The sequence below is a fragment of the Scyliorhinus canicula genome, chromosome 16 (assembly GCF_902713615.1).
Source record: "Scyliorhinus canicula chromosome 16, sScyCan1.1, whole genome shotgun sequence".
NCBI lineage: Eukaryota > Metazoa > Chordata > Chondrichthyes > Carcharhiniformes > Scyliorhinidae > Scyliorhinus > Scyliorhinus canicula.
In genome coordinates, this window is record NC_052161.1 from 30,526,770 (window position 1) to 30,541,225 (window position 14,456).

General features: G+C 42.4%; 1 protein-coding gene across 1 annotated transcript in view; it reads left to right on the forward strand.

The window, feature by feature from the left end:
* The window catches only part of wdr11 (WD repeat domain 11), a 151,691-nt gene that overhangs the window by 46,995 nt on the left and 90,240 nt on the right, over positions 1-14,456 (forward strand). Inside the window, exons 5-8 of the mRNA XM_038773684.1 lie at positions 2,560-2,743; positions 4,190-4,355; positions 6,459-6,573; positions 13,688-13,886. Coding sequence (XP_038629612.1) covers positions 2,560-2,743; positions 4,190-4,355; positions 6,459-6,573; positions 13,688-13,886 — 664 coding nt within the window. The remainder of the gene's footprint in view (positions 1-2,559; positions 2,744-4,189; positions 4,356-6,458; positions 6,574-13,687; positions 13,887-14,456) is intronic.

The window sequence follows — 14,456 nt, forward strand, 5'->3', positions numbered from 1 at the left end:
TTAGTCCTGAGGTATAAAATGGGTTAAGATGAGAATGTCACAATTGGGGAGCATCTCTGGAACAGCGATCATAGTATTGTAAGGCTTACAATGGAGAAGACAGGAGCAATGTAGAATAAAAATACTTGACCTGGGCTGGGCTAATTTAAGTGAATTGATGGGTCTGGCCCAGATAAATTGGAGGCAAAGACTGATGCGCAGAAATGTAATGGAACAATTAATCAACTTTAAAGGGGAGATGTTTTGAGAGCATGTTGCCTACATTACAACAATTGCAACACTCCAAAGATAACTCATTGGCTCCAAAGCACTTTAATACATGCAGTGATTGTGAAAAGCGTGACACAAATACAAGTTTTCCTTTTGGTCTAGATACTTTATTAATAGAAGAAAGGGAGGGCAACTGATGAGTACTGATTCAATTGTATCCCTCAAAGGCGATTAGATTATATACTTGAAAAAGAAACATTTGCAGGAATGTGGTAGAAGCATGGGTAGTGCGAGTAACTGTGTTGCTCTTCGAAAGAACCGGGGTAGACTGAACAGGCTGAATGCTTTCTCTATGCTGTACTAACAATACAGGGGTCTGGCCTAATACTATAAAGATGCGTTCAAATCTTAGTATAGAAGTTGGGGAATTTAACTTTAATGAATTTTTAAAAATTGGGGAAAAAAGCTAATATCAGTGACAGTGACTGGATTTCCATAAAAACCCCATAAGGTTCTCTAATATACTTCAGGAAAGGAAATCTGCCATCCTTACCTGGCCTGGCCTATATTTGACTCCAGACCCACAGTGCCATTAACTTTTGACTGCCTTCTGAAATGACATATTAAGCTACTTGTTTGCATTCAAGAGGTTGGCTCATCTCCACTTTTTCAAGGACAATTAGGGAAGGTTAATAAATGCTGGCCTTACTAGTAAGTCTACATCCTCTACATGAGATAATGTATGCCAGACAATTTCTGCAGAGCAAGGAACCACATCGCTGGCAAAATAATGACTTGATCTATTTTATTGATGTCAGTTGAGGGACAGATAGCGGAAAGGGCATCAAAGAGCACTTCCCTTCTCTTTAAATCATGTCATGAGATTGCAGATGAGGTTTCAGTTCAACAGCTCATCAGAAAAAAGCCACCTACTCTGGTGCTGCACAGAGGGGGCCCTGGCCTATGTACTCAAGTCTCTAGAGTGGGACATGGACCCACATCCTTCTAATTCAAAGGGCTGAATTTTAGCATCCCCCCCCCCCCCCCCCCCACAAAAAGGTGGGTTCGGAGGTTGGGGGCGGACGTAAAATTGAACGGATGGAATTTCCCCCTGGAAGCCTTCCACCGAAACAGACTCAATTTCAACTTGGGTGGGCAGAAAACCCACTCTTTCACCTATTTAGCCCCTTGTTGATCTTTTCCCACCCAGCCTCAATTTCTAGGCTGGTGGGTTCAGGGAGGGTGGGGAACAGAAAAAGATTTCTCCATCTCGGATGGGAAGAGAAGTGTCCCCCTCCCCCGGTCTACCCCTCAGCACCACGATTAAGCTCTTCCCAACCCTGCTCGGATGTACCCCACCCTCTCACCCGGTGACCACCGGGACTCACCTTTCCATTAGTCCGGGAACTTGGTTCCAAACAGAAGTACCACTTTTGGCTATTGGAGTACTATGCCTGGCCAGGTTGGAGAACTGTTGGCCAATTTTACTGACCAACAGCACTCACAGGCAGACTTCCTTCGAAGGGCAAACGGAAGTCCCGCCCACTGCCAATCAATCAGCAAGTGAGCGTTCAATGACAATGGGCTTCCAAGAATCGGCTGTAGCACATTACGTGCCAACTCCCAGGATGGCGAGCGATCCCCAAAGAGGAGAGTGTTACCACTGAGCCACACTGACAACTAGGACTGATTTTCTTTTTAGAAAACAACACTTTCTAACCCCTGGAAACCATTTTCAAATTAGTTTAAAAGGCTGCAGCACAGACATGAAATAAAACCCGTTTTTATGTTTCCAGGCTAGATGACAGAATATTAGAACATTCTTATTTCACAGGATGTGTTTAGTGTTGAACATGTTGCTGTGAAGATGGCCCACCATGTTTGGTGTTCCAAGTTGCTGTGTGATAGCAAATAGCACACAAGCTAACTGCTACAATTTTTGCACAACTGAATTAATCTATTGGTGGGAGACAATGAATGAACACTAAGTGTTTATCTGCAGAGAGGAGACATTAATTGGGTAATTGTCGTATTTTTATTCTGCAGATCTCTTTGGTGGCTAGCTAGAGAGTACATTATTATTTTTAGGTAAAATGTCTTGTATTGCAACGCAGTAAGGCAAAGAAAACCTTATTGAACAAGGAAGAAGTGCAGGGTTACAGGAGGAGAATGACACAAAGTGAATTGCTCATTTGTAGAGTCTGTGCAGACATGATGGGCCAAATGGCCTCCTCTTGAGCTGTAACACTTCTGTACGTATATTTAAGTCAGTGTTTTTCTATTAAAAAATTAATAAGTTTCTTTTTAAAAAAAAACTGAAACATGTTTTCCGTTGTCTCCTATTTGTAGTGCTAACCAGTGAGGGTATAGTGTTTGTCTCTGATTTTTCACCATCCAAACCTCCCAGCAGTTCGGGGAAGAAAGTTTATATATCAAGTCCTCACTCAAGTCCTGCCCACACAAAACCAGCAGCTACTGGTGCCAAGAAAGCCTTAAACAGAGTGAAAATCCTCATCACTAATGAAAAGCCCAAGTAAGTTGTATTTGAAGACGAAAAGTTATATTTTGCAAGTTTTATTTACAATTTGCCCTTTTATTGAGAGAACATTTCTTCGCTGTGAATTCCCCTCTCTGTTCATAAGCTTGTATTCTAAATTTAATTTTCCCAGCACTGATATCACTTACATCAATGAGCTCAGCATTAACAAAATTAAAATTGCCCTATTTAATCCTCAAGTTTAAATCTTAGAGGTATTTAGCAGTGCCTCATGCATGATTGAAAATGTGTATTTTGGAAAGTTGAAGAAAAATATCAATACTCAATAATTAATCTATTTTTAATGACTATATATTTACAATTTATATGAAGTGTTATCCCCAATTATACGTATATTTTTCATTAGTTTCCCACTTACGGCTAGACTTATTAAATTAAGACAAAATATTGATACAATTTATATATTAATTTTATAATGCTTCAGTAAGCTTTCTGACAGTGATCCCACTACTTCTAAACAAACTTCCTTTTAAGAAATTTGCCATTTTTACACCGGTAAATTGCCCATAGAAGCAACAAATAAAACTTTTTTATGCTTCAATGCTCGCCTACGCACCAAGTAATTGATAAGAATTCTGTAAGCTTTTGCAAAATAGGAAATGAAAATAAAATGTAACTAGCATTTCCTTTTCGAGAGTCTGGAGCGGAATGCAACAATATTCGTATTGTTAATTTAAATTGCACCATTATTAAATATTGGGGATGGGCGTTGCCAGCGATACCCACATCTTGTGAAAGAATAAACTTAAAAAGAATTGAGCCATAATTTTCTCTGGAAGGGCTCCTGCAGCCAGTTTGTCTTAGCCTTATAAGTTGTAGGTTTTTGAATGTTACGTAGCTAAACATAAATTACGATTTGAATGAAATATTAAACAAATAAATAATCCTTTGAGTTACTGACACACTGGCAACATAATTGAAAGAGGATATTTCAGTTGCATGCGGTCTTTCTTGTTGAAGGTGTCCAAAGTGCTTTTTGATCAATGAAGTACTATTTGAAGTTCAGTATCAAATGTAACCTAAGTAGAAGCAATCAATTTGCACCACAAACAATAATGAAGTAAATGACCAAAAAAAAATCAGTTTTAGCGACGGTGGTTGAGGTAGAAATATCTTCAGGATGCTCCTCTTTGAATAGTCCCATTGGATCTTTTTTAACCACCAGAGAGGAAAGACAACGTTTAACATGGTTTAACATTTCAATTGAGAGACAGTGCATCTGATAGTACCGTCCTTCCTCCGTATCAATCATGACACTTGGCCTCCTTTTGAAACACTTTTCTTTAGTGAGAGATGCTGCCATCTGCATGGAGGGCAGTAGTTATTTGAGGAAAATCCGTCATGTTTAACTTTTTAACATATAGTAATGAATGCAAAATTTCTGTTATAATACTAATTTAATATTCACCTGAATTATTTCAGTGCCGAGTCAGTAACTTTGAATGACTGTCTGCAGTTGTCCTATTTGCCATCTAAGAGGAACCATATGCTGCTGCTGTATCCCAGAGAAATCCTAATCCTTGACTTGGAAGTAAACCAAACAGTAGGCATAGTTGCTATTGAAAGAACAGGAGCTCCATTTCTACAGGTAATTAACTTTACCTTTCCCCTTGTAGTGATCTGCATATCTGTATGTATATAAAGGGTTAACATACAGAAGTAACAGCTAGGTAACCACTAGATGGCAGCACTAGAGAATGGTATAAAAGGCAAACTCAAGCAGAGTTCCCACCTCTTTGTGTTTGGAGTGACTAGTGACCAGAGATAGAGAGAGATAGCTGAGAGTGCAGGTGTTGTTAATCATAGTTAATATATATTTAATCTTGTTAATTTAATCTCTGGTTTAGTTGTTGAAGACAGAACAAGCTCATAGTTCAATTGTTATCGTTACTCAATAAACGGATTGCTTTAATTGCAAACTTCGAGTGTTAATGAATATTGAATACAGGACCATCTTGGAGCGAAGCAAATGAGTAATAAGATGTTACACAATGTAATATAACACCCCTGACATTGTTACATTTGGAATAACTGTAGAATGATTTAACTACCAAAAATGTGGAGTTAAGTCTTTTGAGGTATTTAGAATGAAGTTGGAGTTGGCAGTATACCTTGGGCGAAATTCTCCGGGGACCGATGTGACGCCCATTTCCGGCGGGGAAAAAGCGGTGCGGATGACTCCGGCGTCAGGGCCTTCTTTGGGGGTTGCGGCGTTGAGGGTGGCGGGTTGCGGCGATGAGGGGGGGGTGGTTGAGGGGGGGGTTGCGGCGTTGAGAGGGTGGGGGGTTGCGGCGTTGAGGGTGGGGGGTTGCGGCGTTGCGAGAGATGGGGGGGCGGCGTTGGAGGGGGATAGGGGTGGTGGGGAGGGGGGTAGGGCTGGTGGGGAGGGGGGTAGGGGTAGTGAGGGGGGTAGGGGCGTTGGAGGGGGGTAGGGGTGGTGGGGAGGGGGTAGGGGTGGTGAGGGGGTAGGGGCGTTGGAGGGAGGTAGGGGTGGTGAGGGGTGGGTGGTTGGGGTAGGGGGCAGTGGCGTGCAGAGGGGGGGCGATGGTGCGTTGGCCCCGGGCATCCGTCGCCCCCCCCTCTCTGCACGCCGCTGCCCCAAACACCCCCCAACACCCCTACCCCCCTCCCCACCACCCCTACCCCCCCTCCCCACCACCCCTACCCCCCTCCCCACCACCCCTACCCCCCTCCCCACCACCCCTACCCTCCCTCCCCACCACCCCTACCCCCCTCCCCACCACCCCTACCCCCTCCACACCACCCCTACTCCCCTCCCCACCACCCCTACCCCCCTCCCCACCACCCCCTACCCCCTCTCAACGCCGCAACCCCCCCCCCCCCCCCGGCACTCGGACACTGAATGGCGTCAACCATCATCAATGGTTGACGCCGTTTTAAAGCTACTCTGTTTTTCGCCGACGTAACCCATGGCCACGTCAGCGGGACTTCGGCCCATCCGGGCCGGAGATTTGGTGAAAGAAAAATATAATGAAATCCAGACGGCGCCAGCTGTTTTCAGAGGTTGCCGGCGGGATTTGCACAACGCCGGTTTTTGGCCGGTCGGAGAATAAAAAACCCGGCGGGAGCGGGATTAACGTCGCTGCCGGCCGATTCTCCAACCCTGCGTGGGGTCGGAGAATTTCGGCCCTTGTGTTGAAATCTGAGGGGTAAAAGGGCAAGATCCTCTTAATTGTAATCCAGAAAGTGCTTCCACACTTGGGTAATTAAAAATCAAGACTGCAGTGAGAATCGGATGGTTATATGGTGGCAATATTTTGAGAGTAGTAAGGATTGAGTACTGGCTAAGTTTCATGATTGCTTTTTTGAGATCGAGTTCAACTTCATAGTCTTTGAAATAGCTGTCTTGAATTTATTTGATGTACCCTGCCAATGTAATCAATGTTTCAGTGATTATAATGTGAGCATCTATAATAAAACAATCTGGCTGTTTCCTGATAACAGTAGAGATTATGGCAAATATCAGATGTAAATTTAATCACTATTTTTGGCTTTGCTGTTGAGCATCCAGAATACTCAAACCCATTATGTTCCGTTTTCCTGTAATATTTTCAGTTTGTGCGCGCAGTTTATATGAAATACTAACACACACCAAGTTCCAGTGTTCGTACATTAAATAGGATGCTACTCAAATGGATTTTTCAAAGTATTTACTGTTTTTCTGTCCCAGGTCATTCCTTGCCGCCAACGGGATGCTTTATTTTGTCTTCATGAAAATGGCTGTATTACACTAAGGATCCGTCGAGCAAATTCCAATTCACTGCCTCTCTCCAATGAAGAGCAGGGTGAGCATGTGCGCCAAGCAGTTGGTAATGAATTGATTAACAAATTGCAGATTATTTATGCTATAGTTATAACTAGGATTGACTGCAGTCAGCATGGTGGGTATGTTGAGTATAATCAGAGTTTAGGCACCTATCCATCTTAGGAGATGATGGACTGTGTCCAGATATCACTACTGTATTGAGCATCGTCTATTGTGGTTGTAGTGGCTGCTTCATGACTGACAGTCCCTTCCGCAACTCGCACAAACGAATAACATTGGTCCAAGGTAATTGCTCTTTTCATCAAACTGGTCATTTCTCTTGTCCTCTGCTTTATCCACACCCTTCCTGTTTGTCTTCAGGCATTCCAGTCAGCAGCAAGGATTTCCCATGCATCTACACCAGTCATTGAAGTCTTGATTGTCGACATCCTGTGTCGCTGACATGGATGATCTGTTGGTCTTCTGCCGATAGCAAACGTGCCATGGGGTGACATAGTAGCTCATTCAGCTTTCGTGACCCAACCAATGTAGTCACTGCTGACTCGAGAGGGAAGAGGGAAAACACGCTGGGGATCCCTACACACTGATGTATTTCCATGTTTGTCACTTTGGTCTTGCAAGGGGGTGTCTATATTCATGTGAGGCACCAGAGGTGGAACTATTAAGTTGCTTTTCTTGACTTGCATAAGTTGTCCGTGCTTAAGGAGGGTGATGAGAACACAGCACGGTAGCACAAGTGGGTAGCACTATTGCTTCACAGCACCAGGGTCCTAGGTTCGATTCCCCGCTGGGTCACTGCGGAGTCTGAACATCCTCCCCGTGTCTGCGTGGATTTCCTCCGGGTGCTCCGGTTTCCTTCCACAGCCCAAAGATGCGTAGCTTAAGTGGATTGGCCATGATAAATTACCCTTAGTGACCAAAAAGGTAAGGAGGCATTGGGTTACAGGGATAGGGTGGAAGTGAGGGCTTAAATGGGTCGATGCAGACTCGATGGGCCGAATGGCCTCCTTTTTGCACTGTATCTTCTATGTTCTATGTAAGCCTGGTACGCAGAGCTTTGTATTTTCAGGTAGTTTGCTGTTGGTCCACACTCCGTTTCTCAATTTTGGCATTACAGCTGTGGCCCTGGCAATTCTGGTGCTGATTTTGGCATCAAGGAGCAGATTGCCGATGATGGTTAATCCAAGGTACGTGAAGTTGTCGAAGAACTCCAGTGAGGTTGTCAATGTTGATGGAAGGTGGAATCTCCATATCGTGGTCTGTAACTCGTCTTCCTGACACTGATTTTTAATGCAAACTCCTTATAGGCCTGGGAGAAGCAATCTACAAGGTGTTGCAAGTGAACTTCAGTATGGGATGTCAGCACCACATCATCAGCAAACAGCAACTCATGAGCTAGGACGTTATGCACTTCAATCTTGGCATGCAGTTTTGCCAAATTGAACAGCTTGTTGTTAGTTCTGGAATGCAGATAGACACCCTCATTTTGAGTTGCCAAAAACAGACAATCGCCACATGGAGAAAAATATGCCAATGAGAATTGGTGCCAGGATGCAGCCCTGCTTTACCCTGCAGGTAGATCTTGAAATGCTTTGATGACACCCTATTGTATATATTGTCAGTGACAAAACTGTGCATGTTCTTGTAGCAAGACAAAATTAGAATCCTTTTCTGCTGTCAAGGTCAAGGGCCTTGGTGATGTCTATAAAGGCAATGCAAAATGGTCTATGCTGCTCTTGCCACATTTCCTTTAACTACTAAGATCTGCCAGCTCCTTGAAGCCACACTGAGACTTAGAGTCGATGTGTGATGCCATGGTCTGGAATTTGGTCGGATCAAAACGAGCAAAGTCCTTCCCCACAATACTCGACAAGGACATGCCTCGGTAATTGTTACAGCCACTGACTATTTTTGCATCACACTTTCATTTGAGCAAAGACACAAAAGTTTATGGAGATGCTGCAGCAGAACTGGTTTTCACCTTTGATGATTTCAGGTTGAATGCCACTGTTTCCAGGGGCTTTACCACTGGCAAGACGGTGAATGGCCCTGTGGAGCACTACTATGGTGGGCTCGATGTCCATGATAGGAAAGTTTGGAATGATGCTAAGAGCTTCTTCAGCAACAATATTGTCCGTGGCATAGAGTTTGAGATAATACTCCGCCCACTTTCCCATCTGCTTGCCAAGCTCAGTGATGATCATCCTGATCTGTCTTCAAGGAGGCTGATCCGGTTGCTGCTGGGTTAGTGCATTCTTGATTCCTTCATACATCCCGGATTCAGCAGCAGATTGTATGCTATTGCATAATTTCAATCAACTTTGATTGGTGCAGTGCCGAGTAGTCTGCTGAGACTTAATTCTGGCAACTTTGAGAACATATAGATTTTGTTTACTGATGACTTGTTTGTAATTTATGTAGAGTCTTCTCTTGGTTGCAGTAACTGACTCCATTTCAACCCAAGGAGCCTCAAACCAGTCAACATTTCTCTCATCCCTTTTCTGAATGTGGCATGTTGTGCAAATGACACACTCTGGCCTTTGCAGTTGTCCAAAAAAGCTTGATCGAGGATCTTGAGGAAGTCCTGCATCCTTTCTGGGTCAGTGTTGACCTGAAGATGACTTTTCTTTTTGGAGTGGTATAATTTCCTTGGCTGATGCCTTATCTTGCTACACACCAGCGAGTGGTCAGTGTCACAGCACTGTGATAGCTATGAGTGATGAGGACACTGTTGAGTGCGGTATGTCAGATGATGATGAGATTCAGCCAGTGCCAGTGGTGTGCTACTAGGACGCCTTGTGGCATGGTGTGGCTTGGAAGTAGCTGTTGTATACACCGTCTATTATAGCAGCATAGTTCCAGCAATCTTTACGCATTTTTGTTCACCTGACCAATTCCCCAGTGCCTACTGATACCGTCAAGTGCCTCATAGAATTGATTCTTGGAATCTATTGTGGAGGTGAGTGTCAGCGATGCATATGAGATTAACTGGGTCCTAGAATGTTGACAAACGAAGAGTGAGAGGTCTCTCTTAGCCTTCAGTGGCTGGTTCTATCATTGTGAGTGGAATAATTTACAATGCAATGCACTCTGTATTCACATGTTGTCTTTAGCTTTCCCCTACCAGAAGAAGGTCCAAAATTTTCTTTAAGTGATCCACTTTGAGTGAGCCTTGTTTTTGCAGTGCAGCAATGTGATCACAACTGATTTGTGTGCACCATAACCAGTAAGGCCAGGACACATGGTCCTTATATTCCAGCTTGTAATACGCAAGATGGGTGTCTCCTTTCTTGCGTTTGTGTTGCTTGGTGCATAGATTCGCAAACTACCTGGTGAGGGATTACTTTCTTAACCCCAAGCACCTATTGAAGCAAGCAAATCATGGCAAGACAGTACTTAACTGACTAGCAGCTTCCCAGCTTGAGACGGGTGATAGCTATCCAATGAGCTTTCCTACAGTTGGAAGGAATCCCAGTCGAGCGAGAGTTTATAGCCGGCAACTGTTTTTTACCATGCTGTGCCAACGTAAACCAGAAAACTGGAGTATCGTCTCCAGAGCACAGGCCTGGACAAAGTGTTGGAGAGCCTGAGTTACTCGAGCATCAAGGCTCTAAACATTGCTACTATTGTCCAAAGGAAAGGCTGTTTGTTATCAGCTCTGCTGCAGGGGTTGCTGGGACTTTTTGTCAGGGTTTGATTAGCTGCCTTCTCTCCCAAGATACCCACAAGATAGTGGGGTTACTTACCCATAGCTGGTGGTCTGGTTCATGAATGCCTGGGCGAAACCACATGCCAGTGGGCCTGTAAGCCTTTCATTTGGAGGCCAAGCTTCTTCTGAGTCTCCTGTAGTGCTTTTTTCTTTACTCTTGACGTCGCTGGCTAGGTCAGCATTTGCTGTCTTCGTTAATTGCCCTTGAATTGATGCTAGGCCATTTCGAAGAGCAGTTAAGAGTCAACCAAATTGCTGTTGATCTGATCTCAAATGTAGGCCAGACTTGATAAGGATGGCAGATTTCCTTCCCTGGAGAATATTAGTGAACCAGATGTGTTTTCCCAGTCAACATTGCTGAGAGTAGCTTTCAATTCCAGATTTATTAATTTAGTTTAAATTTCACCAGTTGCAATAGTGCAATATAAACCCATGTCCCCCCCGAACGTTAGCCTGGGCCTCTGGATTAGTAGTCCAGTGACATTAACTCAATGCCACTGTCTGGCTCTGACGGTGTTTTAGCCTTGGTCCATGAGGTACGCACTTTATGTATGTCGCCATGGGGAGGCAGTGCATATGGCTTGCTGATGAAGTAGATCTGTATTGGCAGGAGAGGCTTGTGTATTCTGTTCTGCTTTCACAGTAGGTATGCTGCTATTCAGCAGGGAGCTGAAAGCAAGACGAGACAAACATTCAGACCACACTGCACTACCCACTATGCTAACATACTTGATGCATCGCATTAACAGAGACAAGCAGCCCAAGCTTAAACAGAATATAACGCACTTGTTAAAAAATAAAATATACAACAAAGACAAGTAGCGAGTACCTATCCAGATTGTAGGAAGGCTGGCATCCATGAACAGCTCTTTCTTTCTCGTCTTCTCACGCCTTCGTAATTTCTAAAACTACCCAGAGTGTTAGCATGGATCTATGCTTAGGAGTTTCTCTCCACCATCTGAGGTCCCCATTTTTCAGGGGTGGACCTGGATAGATTTATTTGACAGACCCTATAGTTCTATGAAGATTTACTTCATTTCGAAATACTCTACAGAACGGCAATTTCTTTGTCTCAACCATAGCTAAAATGTCAGTTACCTGCCATTAACTTCTTGAGCTTCCGCATGTACAATTCAGACCATACATCATCCTCATATCTCGCACTCGGCTGTACCCCATGTCTAGTTCCATAACTCTCTCAAATACCATCCTTGAGCCTGTGTTGGCTGGAAGGGCCTAATAATGAGCTGTTCACAACAGCTAACTGGTTTATCTGTTCTAATTCCTTCTCAGACATTTGAATCATGGAATGATTCACTAAAGTAACTCCCATCCTATTCCTATACGCTAATTAATTTACATTCCAGCAGACTCCTATTTAAGCAAGATTAAATGAACAGCCAAATACAGCTTTGTAGTATTGTTGAGCCCTCATTTTGCCGTAGCCCTTTTCAGGGTAGCTACAGATGTTATCATCTAAGAATAATCATTACACTTTGTTTATGGAGAAACAATACTTGAAGCAGTTTCCAGGAAAATGAAGCTTCCAGCACTTGCCTATTCCTTTATCCATTTCAGGCAGACAATTAAATATGTGTTTATTCTAACCATACTTCTAATTGCGAACATTTCTCATGAAATAAATTGAACAGTATTTGTTGGAACTGATACCTTGAAATAATTTTAAGGCAGTACAGGTTGAACATCCCTTATCCGAAAATCGAAAAATTCCTAAATCTGTTGTTTCATTTGAGCGCTGCACATGCCCAGTTCTCAACGTTCCATACATGGGCAGTTCCCAATGCGCGCCGCACATGCGCAGTTCCCAACATTCCGCACATGTGCCGTTCCCAACGCGTGCCATACTGCACATGCGCAGCATGTTCTGAAATCTGATACACACTCGGCCCCAAACATTACAGATGAGGGATTTTTAACCTGTATTCCAATCTTGATATTTGGTTGAAAATTATGAGAAGATAGATAAGACTCTGGAGTATCAGCCCTGTTCGTTTTGCCGACCATGTCCAATGTTCTGTATCGTGAGCTCTACTTTCTATCACCTCCAAAGGGGATTCAACATAAGCACCCTTTCATCCTAAAACATAAGCAGGTAACATTGCAAAACATATATCTGTCCCAACATCTTCAATCCTGGCCTGCTACTCTCCACATCTCTTCATTTTTCTTTTCCTCTTCTAGGTCTTCTATTCTTTTACCTGATTTGAATTTTGCTAATTTTAAAACTCTGATGCTGTGTTCAGAATTCGACTACAATATGAATTAGCTCTGTGTTATAAAGATGAGAACTGCATGTTAAATTTAGCCATCTGTAGCCCTTAATTAGGCCGCTACCCTGTAATAATTTCTAGGCATATGGTTTATAGTGTCAGTGAATAACCCTCTAGTGGACTGTAAAACTTATATTCTAACGTAAATCTTGGGATTCACTTATCCACAAATCATACTCAGACTAATAATCAGAAGAGACAATTTCTTACTTCGGGGCATTTTCTTTGAAAAGTAAAAAAAAATTCTTATTTATGCTACAAGTTTTCAATCATAAGATTCAATACCAGCCTTCATAAACTGAAACTAAGCCACATTTGTGCAATTACATGGGGAAAGCTCCCCAAAATATTTTTAGATCCACATCAGCCATTTCATGAGCTTACCGAGGAGGGAAACAAAACTGAAGGTGCAGTAGATAAATCTTTAAAACAGATAGTGTGCTTTTAGAAGTGTCTTGGGATGCTTTCTACATTAAAGAACAATATAAATGCAAATTGTTATTGCAGTAGCTGGAAAGGGCTGTTGAAAAGGTAAATTGGGTTCTGATATATTTAGGAGCACGGAATACAAAAGACGGAAAATTATCCTGAATTTGCACATAATATTGACTAGGCCATAAGTGGAATATTGTGCTCAGTTTTGTACAGGAAATATATTGGCACCAAGGAAGGATATGATGAAGATTCCTTTGAATGATACCGGGAATGATTGGTTATAGTTATGAAGAGAGGGTTGAAAGAATGCAATGGAATGGAACTGGTTAAGGTGGTTATAATAGACATAGAAATTCTAAAAGGTTTTGAGAAGATGCATAATGAATGATTACTGCTGAAAATCCTGTTGCAGCTATTCTGAGTATAAAAGTAGCAGCACAAACTGTATTAATATATAGCTAAGAAAGGTAGAGAAATAGTGTTAGAATAGCAGACTCCAGTTAAAGCCCCCATCAGTGATTGGCTCTTTGGAAACTATAGCTTACATTTATATAAACCTTTATTACATCCTCCATACAACCCAAGACATGTCATTGTTTTGGAATAAGGAGGCAAACTGCTTACTAATGCAAACTGCATAGTTATTCTGCCTACAGATTTTTAAAAATTGAAATAACATTTTTCTTAATTTTTTTTAGATCCAGATCAGCCTGTTCAGGAGCTTACCTACGATCTGCGCTGTCAGTGTGATGCAATCCGAGTCACTAAGACAGTTCGCCCTTTTAACATGGTGTGCTGTCCTATCAACGAACATTCTTCTGCTTTGATTGTCAGTGATGGCAGAGTGATGTTGTGGGAATTGAAATCCAACTTATTGGGGTCAAAACCTTATTACAGGTATCTTTGTCTATTCTGTCCTGGAGAAATACAGCAAACAGTATACAGGCATATACATTTAAAAATGTTAATAGACTAAACAGTTAAGTACTATGGCTGGACATTAACCACTCAAGAATTACAAATTAATTTGTTTACAAATACTCTTTCTCCTACATTCAGCACAAAGCAATTCATAAAATCTAAGGAATTTCAGTAAAAAGTGAAGCAATTTGACCCCTTATGCCTCTGCCAGTGTTAGATTCACATCTCATTTCCTGACTGATACCCTGAAGTCTTTAATAATTTTCTTCATGTTTGTCTAATTCCCTCTTAAATATTGTGATTGACTGTGTTTCAATGGCCACTTGTAGTAAGGCTCTAATTTAACAAGTATGTTTTGAGTTATAGACTACGTGCTAAAACTGATGAGTACATGACATCAATTCCACAAGTCTGATAATTGAGCAATTGACTGTCAACAGATTGTCCTTGTGATTGATGGCACTAATACTCGGGTTAATAATGCAGGAAAGAAAAGCATTTTGGAAGCGCAAAGGTTATGTTGAGCTAAATAGTTCTGGAACATTG